Raw genomic sequence first — 19,050 nt, forward strand, 5'->3', positions numbered from 1 at the left:
TGTAATTGAATGGGCTGGTGCACACCGGCGGTTTGAGGTTTTTAGCAAACCGCAAACGTGCCTCCTGCTGCACGTTTGCGGTTTGCAAAAAAACTCAAACCGCCGGTGTGCACCAGCCCATTAAATTACATTAGCCAAGCGGATCGCATCCAAATCCGCTCAGTGTGCACTGCGCCAAATCTTGTACTCCGCACCCAAAACCGCTAGCGTTTTGTGGATCTGCTAGCGGTTTTGGTGTGCACTGGGCCATAATGGTAAAGAGAGGGTCCAAGGGAACTTTTCACTTGTTATATTCCACTTCAAAAACTATTACTTCATGGCAATATCTCACAGCAGCTATGCTTAGAGATATGACAGTTGTTAAAGCAGGAGGCTTAGCCATACTATGCCAGGAAAAAAAACACATACCGGTATGTAAGTAGATAAATACTTGATCTACTTACATAACACATGTATTGTACTGTCCAGGTTTTGATTTCAGTGAACCTTATAGAGTAAATGAAGAGAATTCTGTTCCTGGTGGGTACGATGTCTTTGCCCACAGTTTGAGGCTAAATACTGATGTCATTTCTTCCCTTAACTTTTTTTTATTTTCTCCTCCAATCACTGAGTCACCTCAGCCTTGCTTGTAAACACAAGTGAGCAGAGGATCATGTTTCAGCTAGGCAGGGAAATAAAGGGAAGAGGAGGAATATATTATATATAAAAAGAACCCCCAGCATGCAACTGAATGGCAATGGCTAATAAAGGGCCAGTGCTCCTAAGGTATGCGATACCTCCAAACCATAACAGCAGAAAAAGTTTGGAATGCAGGATTAGCATCTTTATCACTTAATATACTCAGACCAGTTGCTGTTGAAATTTGATTTTTATGGTGACAATACTGCTTTAAAAGTCTTCTCAACTGGAAGAAACTAAATAAAGGGGGGGTCCCAATTCTCATCAGCTGTTCTAAAGACGGATGAAAGGCTGTCAGATGTTGAAACTTGCGGCAGAGGAAAGTCAAAATATTTGCTTTAGTGGAGTGGTTAAGCATATACAGTACATGGATTAAAGGGAAAAGGCATAAAAAACCCATTTGGAGACTCTTTTGAGGAGACTTACAGATGTTTAGTGAAGGCTATTGTTTAACAGCATATCACTAAGTCAGTACATTCAGTTTAGTCACAGATGTGTGTACTTCGTGCACTAACTGCACAGGACTAAACAATGCACATATTACAAAAACCAGTAACAAAATGTAACCTGTGTGAGGAGGCAGATTACTTCTACTTATGTTCCACAACTATTATATAGCCTTAGAACAGAAGTTTAAAGTAAACCCGAGGTGAGAGTGATGTGGAGGCTGCCATATTTATTTCCTTTTAAACAATACCAGTTTTCTGGTGAAAAATGCTCCCAAAATGCTGCATGTCTTGTGATTGCGATTTGCCTAATTGCAATCGCTCCAGTGGTATCTGCTCCATCCACTTACATTGGCAGAGCGTTTAGGGAAATCGCTAGCAATTGAAAGCGATCCCTAAACGCTCAAAAAATGATCTAGTGGGTTCCAGCCCTAAAGCCTGTGGCCCACTACAGATCGCCAATCACTGTAGCAAATGCCCTGTGTTTTTTCTAGCATTTGCTAAAGCAATTTCTGGCATTATTGTTATGGCGATTGGAAGCGTTGTATAATCTGCTGCAGGCGATTGTGCAATTTACAGAAATTGTTTCCTTTTCTATCCGGAGTAAATAAAAACCAAACTACTAGCCGAGTTTTCTGAGGGTAATTTCTGCCAGCTTGAAGTTGTAGCCCCACCCCCAGCCCAAGAGGTTATAAGCACTTCTCTATCTCCAAATAGAAAAGCACCTCTTTTGCTTGAGGGTTGGGCTACACAGCTGCACCACTCCTCTAGCTATCAGTAGTGCGGAGGGGTGCAGTGTACAGCCTAGAAGTCGGACAAGTTCCTGAAAGGCTTCTCCAACATACAATTCTTTCTAGTAAATCTTTCACAGTTTTCAACCATTGCAAATTGGCACTGCTGCTTAACGAGGAACTGTAGTGAAAATAACAGATTAATGAATGTAATTGCTTATTTTTCACAATTTATTTATAGATTATTTAGTCAGTGTTTGCCCATTGTAAAATCTTTCTTATCCCCGATTTACATTTTGAAATGTATCACTGATGGCCATAGCTTTAGTTCTGCCAGGTGATCTGTATGGAATGTTTGTTACTGAGAGTTCTATGTACAGAGGGGGATACTGCTTGCTTGGCAGTTAGGAAAAGTTGTTATTTCCCGCAATGCAATGAGGTTCAGACAGCAAACGGTCAGGACCAAGGCCATGACATCACACTGTGGGAGGGGTTTCACTGCAAAATCAGACACATAGAGGTCCCTGATGATCTATTCAATAATGCGGTAATGATTTCTTGTGGGAAATCAATAATCCTCTGATCTTGTCACCAATATTCTCCAAACTAGGGATGGTGATGGGCAAAATCCATCTGAGTCTCTGCAATATACATTTGGGATACAGGTTTACTTTAAAGAGGGACTTTAAGGATTCAACTTAATTCCAATCATTAGCCAATACCTTCATTTCGACAAGAAATATTTACTTTTTTTTTTTTAAATAGCTCATCAGGGACATCTGTATGTCTGATATTGTAGTGAAACCCCTCCCACAATGTGATGTCAGGGCCATGACACTGACAGAGCTTCCTGTCTGTGGATCTTGTTGCATTATGGAAAATAAAGGCAGTTTCCAACTGCCAAGCAAGCAGCATAACCCTTTGTGCGCATATACTGTGTATATAATAACCTTTTATCCTATTACATTGTTAGAAGTTAGGTTTATGGCCGTTGGTGCTGTCTTTTTCTCTTGTCTGCAAGCAGCAATGATGATCTCTTGCAGTCTCAAGAGGATCAAACAGCATGAAAGGATTACACCACAGTCAATCATTCGTAACTGCTCACTTTTCAATGTATTGATTTTTATTTATTTTTTTACCTTTTCTGATCAAGATCTCTGGTCCCCTCCCTTTTGTGTCCCCACCTCTCCCTCTAGATTGTAAGCCAAGTGAACTTGACTTGCCTAATCCCCATGCTCCCATCCAGTGACTTACTAAGCATTACGCTGTACTTATACTGGGCTGCGTGATCTGGTTTTACTTGTTTTCCTGTATTGTCTTATTGCTGTATGTCACCCATAAATATTGTCTGTAACTTTCACTAATGTCCAGCGCTGCGTAATATGTTGGCGCTTTATAAATACAATAAATACTGAATATTCTGGTGTATAAAAAAAGACTACTTTTTAACCCAGGAAAATCTTCTCAAAAGTCAGGGGTCGTCTTATACGCCAGGTGTCTTATAGGGCGGGTGCTGAAACTTCCGAGCCAGGATGGAGAAGTGCGAGATCTAAGAGGCAGAGAAGGAGGTAATAGTATACAAGGGCGGGCCAGGCAGGTGAAAGAGGCATGTTTGCACAACCACTCTGATAGTCTTGGAGACAGGGATAGTTGACCAATCCATGCAGGCTTTGTATACAACAACCAGCCAATTGCCGGTAAGGTACATCGCTTGCCGCGATTGGCTGGTTGTTCTATACTGGGTGCCACATACAGTACAGCACCAGTATCTGTACCTGTTTATACAGTATAGCACCAGTACACACAGTACAGTATACAAATGTCCAACAGTCAAGAGGGATATTCTTATAGGGCGAGTATATCTTAAAATGTATATTTTAACTGGAAAAGTTGGGGGTCGTCTTATATGCCCAGTCGTCTAATACGCCGGAATATACGCGTAATAAATAAATAGATCATCAGGGAGTTCTGTGGCTGAAATTGTGGTGACATCTCTCCCACAGTGTGATGTAATGACCATGGTCCTGACAGATTGCCATCTGTGAACCTTGTTGCATTGTGGGGGGAAAAAAAAAATCTTTTTCCAACTGCCAAGCAAGCAACATCTCCCTCTGTGCGTAGAACTCTCAGTAACAAACATTCCGTACAGATCACCTGGCAGAACTAAAGATGTCACCACCAGTGATACATTTCAGAATGTAAATCAGAGAGAGGAAATATTTTACAATAGATAAACACTGACTAGAACATTTATAAATGAATATTGTAAAAAAAAAAAAAAAAAAAAAAAAAAAAGCAAATTTTATCAATTACATTATTTTCACTACAGTACACCATCTACCTTGTAAGCCCCCTTCAAAGCAGTCCTGAGGAACTTCTGCATAGCTCTGTGCTGGTAGATGGGCAGAATGAAAAGATGGCGACATCTAATGGTCATATGACACCACATTTCCCAACTTAAAGGAGAACTGTAGTGAAAGTGGTATGGAGGCTGCTATATTGATTTCCTTTTAAGCCAGAGGTCTCAAACTCAATTTACCTGGGGGCTGCAGGAGGCAAAGTCAGGATGAGGCTGGGCAGCATAAGGGATTTCACAAAAAAAGTCAATCAGCAGCTCCCGTCCGGTCTTTGGAAAATGAAAGATCACAGACCAATTTTACCCCCTTCCATGTAGCATGAGAGCCATACTCTACACAGTCTATTCTATGGAGCTGAACTCCCCATCAGACAGAAATCTTTGCAAGATGCTGCACACACAGATGCTGTACGGACACAAAAGATCAGTATCTGCAAAAGATCTGTTCCTGCAAAAGATCCGTTCCTGCAAAATGCATTCATAGTCTATGATATCTGCAGATCATCATACACACCTTGTTTAACAGACATTCATCTGAAGATCAGATCCACCAGGATGGATTTTCAGATCTGCAGACGATGGTCTGATCTGCAGATGAATGTCAGTTAAACAAGGTGTGTATGATGATCTGCAGATCTCATAGACTATGAATGCAATTTGCAGGAAATGATTTTTGGCAGGAACAGATCTTTTGAAGATACTGATCTTTTGTGTCTGTACAGCATCTTTGTGTGCAGCATCTTGCAAAGATTTCTATCTGATCGGGACTTCAGCTCCATAGAATAGACTGTGTAGGTATGGCTCTCATACTACATGGAAGGGGGTAAAATTGGTCTGTGATCTTTTATTTTCAAAAGACTATGGTCTGATGTGTGTATGTGGCCTAATACTTTTAGCCATAGACCCTGAACAAGCATACAGCAGATCAGGTGTTTCTGACATTATTGTCAGATCTGACAAGATTAGCTGCATGCTTGCTCCTGGTGTGATTCTGCAGGCAGATAGCTCAGCAGGGCTGCCAGGTAACTGGTATTGCTTAAAAGGAAATCAATATGGCAGCCTCCATACACCTCTCACTACAGTTCTCCTTTAATGATCTGTTTCAGTTCTATGCAGACGTTGTATCTGGGTAGCTCTTTATAACAGGGAATCAGTGGACATTGCCAGCAACATCAGTCGACTGGCTGACCTCTACAGCAAGTAATACTTTTATACTGTTCTTGCAGCTGCACTGGGCTCCATTTCATCAGGAGATCACAACAAGACAAATTTCCATAAATACTGGGTCCGTAAAAAATGAATTACTTTCTTATCTGACTGCAGGGACACTTTAAGGTAATAAAAGATACTAAAATCCTACTATGCATTTAGCTATAAATGTGCCTACATGCTTTGAGCATATAAGAATACCTCAGAATTCAAGCATGCAAAGCTGCATTGTACAAATTTTGACTTGTTTAAAGTATACTGAAGCCCAGGTACAAAATCAAAAATGAACAAATACAAAGGGAAGCCTTTGGATCTTAATAAAGCTTCCCTCCGTGTCCACCACTCTCCCATCGTGGACCCTCCAAAGATTACTGACAGGGAATTATCAGTAATCTAATCTGGGATGTGCTCCTCTTCAAATGACGTGTGTGGTTGCACCGCCAACACGCAAGTACCGCCGTGCAGCTCCGTGCTAGTGTGTGGCTGCAGCACGGCTGCGCTTGTGCTAGCATAGGCGTGTGGCCCCAGTCAGCAGGAGGATGCGGAGAGCGGCAGAGGATCGGAGGATGCCAACGGAACCTTCATTAGGGTCCAGAGGCTTTGCTCTCCTTAGGTATTTATTTCTGAACTCAAGCTTCCAGTGCAGTCCCTTCCCAGTCTTCTTCAAGGTTCAGCATTGTGACAGCCAGACTCGCTGCAAATCACAAGTTTGAAAACTGCATGCAAAAACCAAGAATATATTAGAATACAGTAGAATCCATTTATAGCAAACTCCAAGGGACCAGGAAGAGTTTACTATATCAGGATTGGTCATACATTGTATATTCATACAGGCCTATGCTTGGGACCTGACTGAGTTTACTATATCCGAGAATCTACGTGTAACAGCTTTATTGAAAGTAAATACAATGTGGAAGCGTTCATCACTACTCGCCTAATGAAAATGTCCCTTGCTTCGATACGTTCTAAGTCACTAACCCACTACAAGTGTGCAAATCAGATGCCCTGACTCAAGCCTGGCTTCCCTAGAATCGTGCTTTACTCAGAAACTGCTAACACCAAAGCATACAGTAACATACAGGAAACTGGCATATAGCAAATGTAAATATGAATGTTTCACTATTCCTCTTTCTAGGAGTTTCCTACAGTAGAATCTTGTTATAGTAAACATTAATAATAGTAAACCTCTGGATATAGTAAGCTCAGCCCTCAGGTCCCAGCAACTCCGTCTGTATAAATATACAATGTTTAAACTTCTGATATAGTAAACTAATTACCTAGTCCCTATGGAGTTTACTATAAAGGGATTCTACTATTATAATGTACAGTAAGTGTTATATGAGGGCTACACTGCAAGAATCACTTCTCATCCCAGACAAGTATCGTCTTCCTGCATTTTGTGAGACACCACAGACAAGTACCGTCTTCCTGTGTTTTGTGAGGCACCACAGACAAGTATCGTCTTCCTGCGCTTTGTGGGGCACTACAGACAAGTATCGTCTTCCTGCGTTTTGTGAGGCACTACAGACAAGTATCGTCTTCCTGCGCTTTGTGAGGCACTACAGACAAGTATCGTCTTCCTGCGTTTTGTGAGGCACTACAGACAAGTATCGTCTTCCTGCGTTTTGTGAGGCACTACAGACAAGTATCGTCTTCCTGCGTTTTGTGAGGCACTACAGACAAGTATCGTCTTCCTGCGTTTTGTGAGGCACTACAGACAAGTATCGTCTTCCTGCGTTTTGTGAGGCACTACAGACAAGTATCGTCTTCCTGCGTTTTGTGAGGCACTACAGACAAGTATCGTCTTCCTGCGTTTTGTGAGGCACTACAGACAAGTATCGTCTTCCTGCGTTTTGTGAGGCACTACAGACAAGTATCGTCTTCCTGCGTTTTGTGAGGCACTACTGAAGAGGTTTGTGCTTCACGAATATAATAACAATTACGGTATTTATTTCCGTGTGTCCAGACTTAAATCCAATAACCCATTATTATTAAACACTGTTTTTGTTATATCTTACCATTTTAAACTTTCAGGAAAATAAGCACTCACTCACAGTTGTGATTTTGGGGCACAATTAGGGGCAGCATTTCAACCCATTTCATTTATCTCCTATCAAACTCATTTGCCTTTTGCAGTGAAACAAGGAAGTAGTAGAGAAATCTGGGGAACAGTCCAAACGCGGCCACTATCGCAAAAAAACAAACAACTGTACAATTAAAAATACATATACACACATACATGTAAAATGCACATTTGAGCTAGAATTACATACACTATACTGTAAATTGATTTTTTCCAATATAACTGTAACCTAGATTTAGGGTATGTTTTCACTGTAGCCTGAAATTTTTGCCTGCAAAAAAAATTATATAAGATTTTTCAGATTGGTGAAAATTTGCATGTTAATTTTTACGCGTTTTTATACAAATTTCCGTACGTGAAAATTCGCAATAGTTAAATATAAAGTAATCTGCCTAGTAACAGCTTAGTCATGACTGCTGACAACTTCCTGTAAACATGGATCTAATGCAAATTTTAGGGCAAATAACGCAATAATTTGCATTGCCTATACAAAGCATTGTACGCGAATCATATGCGATGTCCGAAAAAAAATGATATGACCTCAGATTTTTTTCACGTGTACAGACGCGTACAAAAAGTTGCATTGAATGGAAACAGCACCATTCACTAGCATTAGTTGCAAAATCAATGCAAATTTTCTGAGAGAAAAATCTGACACAAAAAGCACTAGTGGAAACCAGGCCTTAATCTGACAGTTCTGGGGAGGGGATTCCATTTATTTTCAGAATCGTTGTCTGGGCATCAGTGGGACAGTCCAACTGCCATAATAGTGGCATACAAGGAGGTAGGGTGGCTGGCTTTGTTGAATTGGTCATTTCCTGGAAGTCCTCTTCATAAATTATAACGGAAATTTTGTGAATCCCCTATGAGAAGACAGACTAATCCAAAACCTGTCACAATAAGTCAAAAGTAATTTACAGCGCCTTATATTTAGTAGGGCTGTGGACTGTTATTGTGTAATGTATACACGCTATAACCGGGTATATCTAAAATTGGAAATGAGGGTTGCAGCCAGTGACAGCTGTATTATGGGCTGTGTGGCTTGGCACTGACAAATTGTTTTACATTAACTCTTATTTTACTCTAGGACAAAACGTACATCTTACATGTAGGTGTATTTGAAATATTAATTTTTGTTGTTGTGATAATGGTAATTTACAGCAATCCTGCAATGGGTGGACTGCAATAAAAGAAACCCATGCTTAAAGAGACTCTGAAGCGAGAATAAATCTCGCTTCAGAGCTCATAGTTAGCGGGGCATGTGTGCCCCTGCTAAAACGCCGCTATCCCGCGGCTAAATGGGGGGGTCCCTTCACCCCCAAGCCCCCCCCCCCCTGCAAAATCAACGACCAACTTGGTCGTAAATTTTGCTCTTCCTGGAGGCAGGGCTAACGGCTGCAGCCCTGCCTCTCAGCGCGTCTACCAGACGCGCATCACCGCCTCTCCCCCGCCCCTCTCAGTGAAGGAAGTCTGAGAGGGGCGGGGGAGAGGCGGAAGTATGAGTCTGATAGACGCGCGGGAGGCAGGGCTGCGGCGGTTAGCCCTGCCCCAATGCGGAAGCGCTCCCCCGCTATACGGAGGGGATTTGGGGGATCAGGGACCCCCGTTAAGCCGCGGGATAGCGACGTTTTAGCAGGGGCACACATGCCCCTGCTATCTATGAGGTCTGAAGCGAGATTTATTCTCGCTTCAGACTCTCTTTAAAGGGAACCTGAGATGGGCGTTGTGGGTTTATTTAAACTTACCTGGGGCTTCCTCCATCCCCATTAGGTGCATGGGGTCCCTTGCTGTCCTCTAGTACAGTGTTCTCCATCCCTGTCCTCAAGGCCCAACAGTGCATGTTTTGTGGAAATCCACAGAGGAAGTTAATCAGCTCTGCAGAGAAACTAATTACCTCACCTGTGCATTTTTGTGGTTTCCTGCAAAACATGTACTGTTGGTGGGCCTCGAGGATAGAGTTGGGGAACTCTGCTCTGGTAATTCCCACTAGTCACGCGCTTCTGCGTGCGTCCGTGAATGTAGTCCAGCCGCGCTCCAGTGCTGGCCGGATTACCATGAAAACTTTAACCCTAGGATTGAACTTCATGCTAATAAGTATTGATACCCCCTTTCCCACAAGAAATCTTACCTTTTTTTCGAATAGATCATCAGGGACATCACCAGGGCTGATATTGTGGTGAAACCCCTCCTACAGTGTGATGTCAGGGCCATGGCTGTGAATCTCGCAACACTGTGGAAAATAACCAGTTTCCAACTGCCCAGCAAGCAGTATCTCTCTGTGCATATACTGTGTATGTATGACAATCAACCTTTTACCCTATCACATTGTTAGAGGGTGTGTTAATAGAGAATGGCAGTTAGTGTGCTGTCTTTTTATACCCCTCTTGTCTGCAAGCAGTAAAGATGATGACTTGCAAGCTCATGAATGATCAAACAGCATGAACGGATTTTCTCCCCCCCCCCCCATCTTTCAGTAAAGTTCCTCTTTAAACTAATGAGAGAACTGTTACTGGCAGAGGTCCTCTAGACGCTCTGATTGTTTTACCAGAAACTAACATGCCCTTAAAACAGCAGTGCCAGCTTACAAATGTTACAAAACACAATAGCTTTTATTTAACCCTCTTTTCCAATGAAAGCAATTTGTACTGCATCTGCAATGAGAGCAAACACAAACATTTTGTAGAATGTTAAAAGGAAATGCTAAACTTGTGTCAGGGAAAAACCAAAGACCTTAACTGAACAGTTAACAGAAAAAAAATAAATACACCTCTAGCTCAGTGATCCATTAATGTTGGTCAGCATAGCACATACTGCCCATAGCTGATTTGTGATGCCTGCTAAGGCAAATGGCAAAATATTATCAAAGAGGCGATACTGACGAACTCTATTTATATCTTGATTGATGCAAATTCTTAGACGAGCAAGAGAATTAATATCAGTGCTTAGTCCTTTGGGATCTTCAACGCTCCGTCCCAGATGTGGAGAAGTGGTGACCACCTCTTCTCGGCTGGCCTGTATATCTTTCATAACGATCTTACCCTGTAAGTTTTTCGAGGCGTCATTTTTTATTCTGGATGAGACAGTCTCTTCACAAACCTCAATAATGCAATCGGAGGTTGTCACCACTTCCATGACTTTTTCTTCTGTCACAACCTCCTCAACAACCTCTTCATCACTCATGGAACGCTCCAATTCCACCACAGCATCCTCCATGCCTGTAGAGGTAGTCACTAACAGCGTTTCTTGGCCTTCTTCAGCAGAAGACGCCAAGATGTACATGGTATTTTTATCTGCTTTGGGCTGGCTTAGCATGACTTCACGGCATTCTGGAGGCAAGGTAGTGGTTACGATAGGAGGAACAACCACAAATGCTCCAACAGACTCCATCAGGTCCTGTATAATAAAGTCTTTGTCAGTGATGACCCAGTCACCAGGTTCCAAAAGCTCCAAGATGCCAGAAGACTTTGTGATGTCTCTTATTGAGGCACAGCCAGAGTACAAAGGGCTAATAAAGATCACTGCTCCGTGGGGGGCTATGCCAAGTAAGCATTTGTAAGTATTGTGATTATAGTATATCTGGGATGTTACACTATCCATATCGCTGGTCTGCACTTTAATTTCAGCACAATGCAAGGTCACCCGGGCACGAGGGTAAGACGCTTTGAAGCACTCCGGCACATCTTGGCAACCGGTTTCTCGGCTGCGCCACAGCGGTATTTCCCCAAGCACAAGGTACAAGTAGTGAGCCCATGTAATGACAATCCTAGTAACCCTACTTTGTGATATGTTAAAACGTACTGACAAATCTTGGTCATGGAATCCTTGCCGAACTTTGCATAAAAACAAGAAGAACTGGTCCATTTGTGACATGGTCTCGGTTTCAGACACACGCTGCCGGTTAACACTCGTGTTTCCTACCTGTTGGCATTGCTTCCATTTCTCTGAGCTGCCTTCTGTCTCAGTCAGTGTTGAAAACACAATTTTTAAAGTTGAATAATCTTTGAATCCGGTGTAGAAGTTTATAAGGCTGGAGTCTGTGCAAAACCGTTCGAGAAAGAACCTGTTTTTTTCCAGAGCAGCATTGCGTTGCTGCAACCTTGCGATCTCTTCACGAGCTGCATGGAGCATCTCAGCATCAGTCATGGGGGGTAAGTCATAACAGTGGTCCAGGATGGATGCCGTCATCTCTGCTGGCTGGAGTGGCTTATTATTATTCTGTACTGAAGTTTGTATAGGCAAAATAGGCTGAAGAATGTTTTTCGCAGACCTAGTGACAAGTTAAAAAAAAAAAAGGTTGGTAAAAAAAAACAAAAAAACAAACAAACTTTAAAGTGAATTAAAGCCATAAACAAATACATACAAAACTTCAAAACATCTAAAAATCATTTACATCTCTAGGAACCCCAAAAAGAAAAAAAAGAAAAGTAAAGGCAACAAAAACAGGGAGTTTCTAAATATATTTCAAACAACAGAAATTAATAGACTAGAAGGAATTGTACTCAGAGTTTAGGTTACTGAATGTAGAGAAATGTTGCCATCTCTAATGGATCTCAGGGACTTTTTTTTAGTTCTGCTTCTCAAAAAATGGTAGAAGATTAGGGCCAAAGGTTGCTTGATCTGAAAACGTTGAAACTATTTTAGGAGGACACTGGAAAAAGCGTGATATAACTGAGGGACTTCAATCTAGAACCACATACCACCAGAATGCAATTAAAAACAATCAAGATGAGTGAGTGTTTTACATTCTGGTACACACATGCAATTTTTATTGGTAATTTTTTACCATGCCCATGTAGTATGAGAGCTTACCTATTTACCTATATCTGTTCATAGTATTCTGCTGGCCCTCATAGTACATGGAGATGGTAAAATTGGTCAATGATTGGTTAACCAAAATAGAATGTGTGTAGCCTTACTTCAGCATGGGGAAGCCTCTGGGTAGTCCTGAGGCTACCCAGATCTTCCTGTGGCCCACTGTTCTTGCACGGGGTCCCTATAAGCATATATTTGAAATGGTCCCTGTATGGGCGCAAGTATGGTCCACGCATGCCTAGTAGTACAAAGCTGCTTATTTGCCTCCTTGCACAAGCGGCTTCGTGCTACTGGGCATGCGTGGGCCATACTTGCACCTCTGCACAACGGTAACGCGAATACATAACCATGGGGGAGGCCATGGAGGTGAAGAGGGTCTCTGCCAGCAGTGGTGAGATTGCAGAAGATCTGAAAGAGGCTTCCCACTATTTTGTTAAGTAGCTAAGTGAAACATTTTACTCATGAGTTTGATCTAAAGCACCTAATGCACTTTGTTGGGGATTAGTCCCACTTGGAGAAAGCAAAGCTGTATGAGCAACTGTTAGACCCGGTTCACATTAGCGTTCCCTGTCCGGATCCGGACCGTATACTGTACAAATGGAATGTACGTTCCGCATAGCAATGCAAAGGCTATGCGGACGTTCACATACGTACGTTCCGTACAGTGCGGAGCCGGATCGGATCCGGACTCTAGAGGCTTTTCCAACATGCGCTATTTTTTGGGTACGGCTCATCCGGCCCACGCACCCGGACCGGATCCTGACTGCACCATGCGGATGTGGAAACCTATGGGGAACGGAAAGCACAGAACACACAGGATGCAAACACCTGACGTTCTACCCCACTTCCTAGGCGGATTCTAGCGGCCATTTCGGATGGGGACACATGGGGAGCAGTGGAGCAGCAGTGACTAAACGTGCTGGAGTGTGCTGGAGCGGTTTGGCAGTATGTCGGGAGGTGGAGGTGAGGCCTACAGCGGAGGACCTGATTCTACAGGTGCACCTTCTGCAGACCCCAAGGTAATTGTTATTTTTTTTGTTTTTAAACCCCACGGATCCGGATGCATGCCTGATGCATGCCTGATGCAAACGGACCGGATCCGGATCGGAACCGTACGGTTCCAATCCGGATCAGGTCCTGATACGATCCGGTCCGTTTGCAAGCCAAAACGCAAGTGTGAACGAGGCCTAAGCTAAAGGTTTTCGTCTAAACTGGGTTTTGAATGTATTATGTCAAGGGTGCTGAATTAAACACCCCCATTTAAATCTTTTTTCAGTGAGTGCCTCTAGTATTCTAATACAAAAAGAATCTAACATGTGGCCATAAAGGACAAACAGCACAGATATAGGACTAGAATTCTACTCTAGGAGATGTCTGTAAGAGCAATTTGGTGACAAACGCAGAGGAGGGTATGTGTGCAAGCAGCATGATGCTGTTCCCGGAACTTCAAAGAAACAAAAGGATGTCGGGCAAGGCGATCAATCCTGGCAGTTTGCTAAAGAAGGCCTGCAAACATCTGTACGAACTTTATATTCCTGGCCCATATCCTTATCAGGAATAACCATGTCAACCGAGTTAGATATAAAGCATGTTCCTAGCTTTAGGCCCAGCATGTGTACGGAAGCCCCCGATCCTCTCCAATGTGTTTCAGCGACCTGGACTGGTGGATCGTCACAGATGAGTACAGGCCGTCCCTACACAACCCGCCCGCTCTGTCAGTCCTGTTCCTCATCCCTCTAAAGGTGGGTACACACATCAGATAAAAGTCTTTGGAAAATGAAAGATCACAGTTCAATTTTACCCCCTTTCATGTAGTATGAGAGCCATATTCTACACAGTCTATTCTATTGAGCTGAACTCTCCATCAGATAAAAATCTTTGCAAGATGCTGGACACATAGATGCTGTACACATGCAACAGATCAGCATCTGCAGAAGATCAGTTCCTGCAAAAGATCAGTTCCTGCAAAATGCATTCATAGTCTATGATATCTGCAGATCCTCATACACACCTAGTTTAACGGACATTCATCTGCAGATCAGCCAATCATCTGCTGATCCAAAGATCCATCCTGGTGGATCTGATCGGCCGATGATTGTCCGTTAAACAATGTGTGTATGAGATCTGCAGATATCATAGACTATGAATGCATTTTGCAGAAACTGATCTTTTGCAGGAACTGTCACTTGCAGATTCAGCCAGATTAATTAGGGAACAAACGTTTATCGGCAGAGATCCCCAATCCATCTGCCAGTGATCTACAAGTGGGTACTTAACTTCACAACACCAGATCTCATGCCTGATTCTGAGAGATAAAGCATTGAAGAATCTGCCCAGAAACGAGAGCAACTATAGGCCACTTGCAGGATTGCATAGGTTTCCATAAAATAACAGCGGTAGATTAAAGTGTTCACTCTAAAACCTGTGCTTTCTTCACCAGGGCTGTGGAGTCGGCACAAAAATCGCCCAACTCCTCAGTTTATGAAACTACCAACTCCGACTCCAGGTACCCAAAATGGCTCCGACTCCTCGACCCCGACGCCTTAGTCTAATACTTACCAGGGCTGTGAATTTGGTACAAAAATCATCCGACTCCTCAGTTTATGAAACCACCGACTCCAACTTCAGGTACCCAAAATTGCTCTGACTCCACAGCCCTGCTCTTCACTTCTTAGCAACTACAGGCTGTTGATTTCCTTTTTTCCAACCACTCATCTTCTGCTGCACCGTCCAGGGTCACACTGTTCTAGCTGATGCCTGATGCGATAGATCAAAACAATCTCCAACAAGGCCAATCTGCTCCCAATCTATAACAAGATCATTTTCCAATAATTACAGCACAAATTTCATCCATTGATTGGGAGTAGATCAGACATGCCGGAAATTATCAATTTGACCCCTCGCTCTGACGAGAAGTCATATTGTGGGTACCAGCCTTGAAGCAGGAACAAGTTGTATTCTGATCTGCTGCCCTTTCACTAGCCATTCAGAAAACCAATAAGAACAAAACCACTGAATTTCTGCTATACAGTGCTAAGGTCACGGCTCTCTCAAGCACTCCCTTCTGCTGCAGCCAACATGGAAACAAGCAAAGTTGTGATTTTTATCCAATTTGTGAGAAATATATTGAATGAATATATACAGGTATACCACTGGATCCATTGTTTATAACACTACAGTGGCACCCTTATCCTTTCGCTGAATTCTGAGACAGGGATAGAAAAGGCAGGGGCGCTGCTAGGATCCTAAGAGTTTCGGGGTACTTTTGAGCACTCCAGAAGGAAAATGGGTGTGTCACGCACCAGAATGTGAGTGTGGTCATGGGTGGAGCCACATTTACATAAATTTAAAGGAAACCTAAACTGAGAAGCATATGGATTTTTCCTTTTAAAATAATACCAGTTGCCTGACTCTCCTGCTGATCCTGTGTCTCTAATATTAGCCACAGTCCCTCAACAAGCATGCAGATCAGGTAGGTGCTCTGACCAATGTCAGACTGGATTAGCTGCATACTTGTTTCAGGTGTGTGATTCAGCCACTGCTACAGCCAAAGATATCAGCAGGACTGACAAGCAACTGGTATTGTTTAAAAGGAAACATCCATACCCTTCTCAGTTAAAGGATACCCGAACTGATACGTGACATGAGGAGATAGACGTGTATGTACAGTGCCTAGCACACTGTGTTCCTTTTTGTCTTTCTCTGCCTGAAATAGTTAAATATCATGTATGTAAGTGGCTGACATAGTTCTGACTCAGACAGGAAGTGACTACAGTGTGACCCTCACTGATAAGAAATTTCCCTTTTAATCTCTTTCTTGCTCTCAGAAGCCATTTTCTGCTAGGAAAGTGTTTTATAGTTGGAATTTCTTATCATTGAGGGTCACACTGTAGTCACTTCCTGTCTGAGTCAGCCACTTACATACCTGATATTTAACGCTTTCAGGCAGAGAAAGAAAAAAAAAGGAACACAGCATAGTTATTTATGTGCTAGGCACTGTACAGACACATGTCTATCTCATCATGTCACGTGTCTCTTCGGGTATCTTTTAAGGTTCCACTTAACAGCAGCCTAAGTAGCTAAGTAGGCCTGCCCAGCAAAGTGTTGGATGAAGCCCCTCTCCATTAATACAGACCCCCCCCCCCCCCCCCCCCGGGCCAAAAAAAAAAAAAATTCTGCTGGGTTTGCTGGCCGACTGCCAGGTTATCTGGCAGTTCCCCCATAGCATTCCCTGACAGTCTAGTGGCCCCCCTCCCATGTTCCCACTGGCCTTTTATTGAGGCACCACCATTATCAGCATGCCCCCACAAAAGAAACACAGCTCCCTGCATGCCCCAATAAAGGCATCACAGCACCCAGCATGACACCACAGCACCCAGTATGGCCGCCATTGAGGCACCACAGCTGACTCTGCCTGTGGCACCCCAGAATAGATCCGGGACACGTGCCACTGATCTTTAGGGCTAGCAACGCCCCTGAAAAAAAGTCACAATAGTAAACGAAGAGTATTTTACCCAATCTTCTTATTTGGCGTGGACAGCTGTTCTCCCGTTAGCTCACTGGTTGTCCACTGAAATACACATGGCACACTATAAGGCTTGAGATTCCTTTTACCGGTTAACGTTTTTACAAAGTCTGTTGAAAGGAAATGTTTGGAACAGACCCTGGTACAGCTGGACACCTGAAATAAGAGAGAACATAATATATAAGGATATGCCAACATCTTATAAGACCTCTCAGAAGCAGAAAATTTGGGCGCTGGCGGCGCTAGGATATAAATGGTAATTGTGGCTATTGTGTCGCTCGTGGGAAATATGGGCATTGGTGGTGCCCGATAAATAGCGGGATTAGGCTGCCATCGCCTGTTAATTAGCGTAAAAGAAAGGAGTATTCAGTGACAAAGGATATATCGGCGTGGATTGCGGCAAGGCGTAGTAGGTGAGTGTTGGCTATCAGTAGATATTGCGGCGGAGTGATCAGTTAGGCATTGAGTGGTGGGGGTGTTTGGATAGGATTAGGCTTCGAGAAATATTGTTTTGAGTTTGTGTCAAATTTATGCAGCTTGGACTTGGACCAATGTCATCAACCTCTGCATTTGACTTGGACTAGTCAAATGCAGAGGATGATGACATTGGTCCAAGTCCAAGCTGAATTTTACAAAGCTTTGTATTGGACCATACAAATCTTTGTAAAATGTGCACACAACTAACTTAAAGCAGGAGGATCAGCCATACTATGCCAGGGAGAAAAACACATACCGTATATAAGTAGATAAATACTTGATCTACTTACATAACACATGTATTGCACTGTGCACGTTTTGATTTCAGTGAATTTTATATAGTAAATTAAGAGAATTTTGTTCCTGGTGGGGGCTATGTCTTTTGCCCACAGTTTGAGGCTAAATACTGATGTAATTTATTCCTTTTTTTTTTATTTCTCCTCCAATTGCTGAGTCACCTTAGACTTGCTTGTAAACACAAGTGAGCAGAGGATCATGTTTCAGCTAGGCAGGGAAGTAAAGGGAAACAGAGGAGCAGAGGAATATATTATAGATAAAAAAAAACCCCAGCATTCAACTGAATGGCAATGGCTATTAAAGGGCCAGTGCTCCTAAGGTATGTGATAACTCAAAACCATAACAGCAGAAAAAGTTTTCAAAGTTTTGAATGCAGGATTTGCATCTTTATCACTTAATACGCTCAGACCAGTTGCTGTTGAAATTTGATTTTTATGGTGACAATCCCGCTTTAACACCAGTATCAACATCCATACCACAAGATTTTAGCAGAGTAATAATAAAAAACGCACCAATACGCTTTTCAAATGGAAGATCACATATCAACGCATTTGCTATGCGATTTGCATGCACTTCCATTCATTTACCCTAATTGAAAATGCAGGCAAGCTGCAGCAGGCCCTAGATTTGCTATTGGGTTAAAAACGTATTGCACCAATCGATACAGGGCACCGCAATTACTACGTTAATCACGGTGCTCTTACAAATGACAATATCCATGTTTTAAAAATCGGTTTGAATCGCATGCGGTGTGACTGTTAACATGCACATTATGCGCTATCACACTGCATGCAAGGAAACGCACTCCATCGTACTGCTAACACGTACCATTACAATATCATTACACTGTGTGAGCAATGCGATTATACTGTCCAATGCAACATGTCGCTGTGAATGTAGCCCAAGTCCCCAGAATAATGACATTACCTTAAAGTTGGGTCCTGGCTCTCGCCGAATTCTGGTCAGCCAGTCGCGGTGTCTCTGCGGCTCTACATGGAAGGCTGGGATTCTATGAAAGGAGATCTTCTTGTCTGCATTATACCTGGCATCACTGTTACAGAAGGGAACACAGCAGTGATAGGCAGCCATGGGGTGAAATCACCAGCCTAACACATAACTGGTTGGGCAACCCTTGTGTTCTATAGCCTGCTCTGGACTTGCCCACTGGTGCGTCTCTGCATTCAATGCCACCCAACCATTAGGACAAATGAATTCCAGCAGCAGCTCACACTCTGCTAACAAATATACAACCAACAGCGATTTCAAACTTGCCAGGCTCTGCGCAGCACTATGCGCTCCACGGCCAACTGCGCATGTGCAAAGCGTTCCACGCATGCGCTCCACAGCAAACCACGCCAAAGCCCGCGCTTCCGCTTCCTGCTATACGTTTTGCGTAGAGTGGGTGGAGCAGGAGTGGTTCGGTAGCTTTTACTTCC

The 19,050-nt window shown here is 43.0% G+C and overlaps 1 protein-coding gene across 1 annotated transcript; it reads right to left on the reverse strand.

Annotated features, from left to right (window-relative positions):
- Window positions 1–10,098: 10,098 nt before the first annotated feature.
- On the reverse strand, window positions 10,099–18,930 carry LOC137531933 (uncharacterized). Its single transcript, XM_068251968.1, has 3 exons — window positions 18,542–18,930; window positions 16,830–16,996; window positions 10,099–11,770 (listed from the first exon to the last, which is right to left on the reverse strand). Exons 1-3 carry the CDS (start codon window positions 18,701–18,703, stop codon window positions 10,273–10,275), a joined length of 1,827 nt encoding a protein of 608 aa, XP_068108069.1. The 5' UTR covers window positions 18,704–18,930; the 3' UTR covers window positions 10,099–10,272.
- Between the last annotated feature and the right edge of the window lie 120 nt (window positions 18,931–19,050).

Source organism: Hyperolius riggenbachi, chromosome 9, assembly GCF_040937935.1.
Source record: "Hyperolius riggenbachi isolate aHypRig1 chromosome 9, aHypRig1.pri, whole genome shotgun sequence".
Lineage (NCBI taxonomy): Eukaryota > Metazoa > Chordata > Amphibia > Anura > Hyperoliidae > Hyperolius > Hyperolius riggenbachi.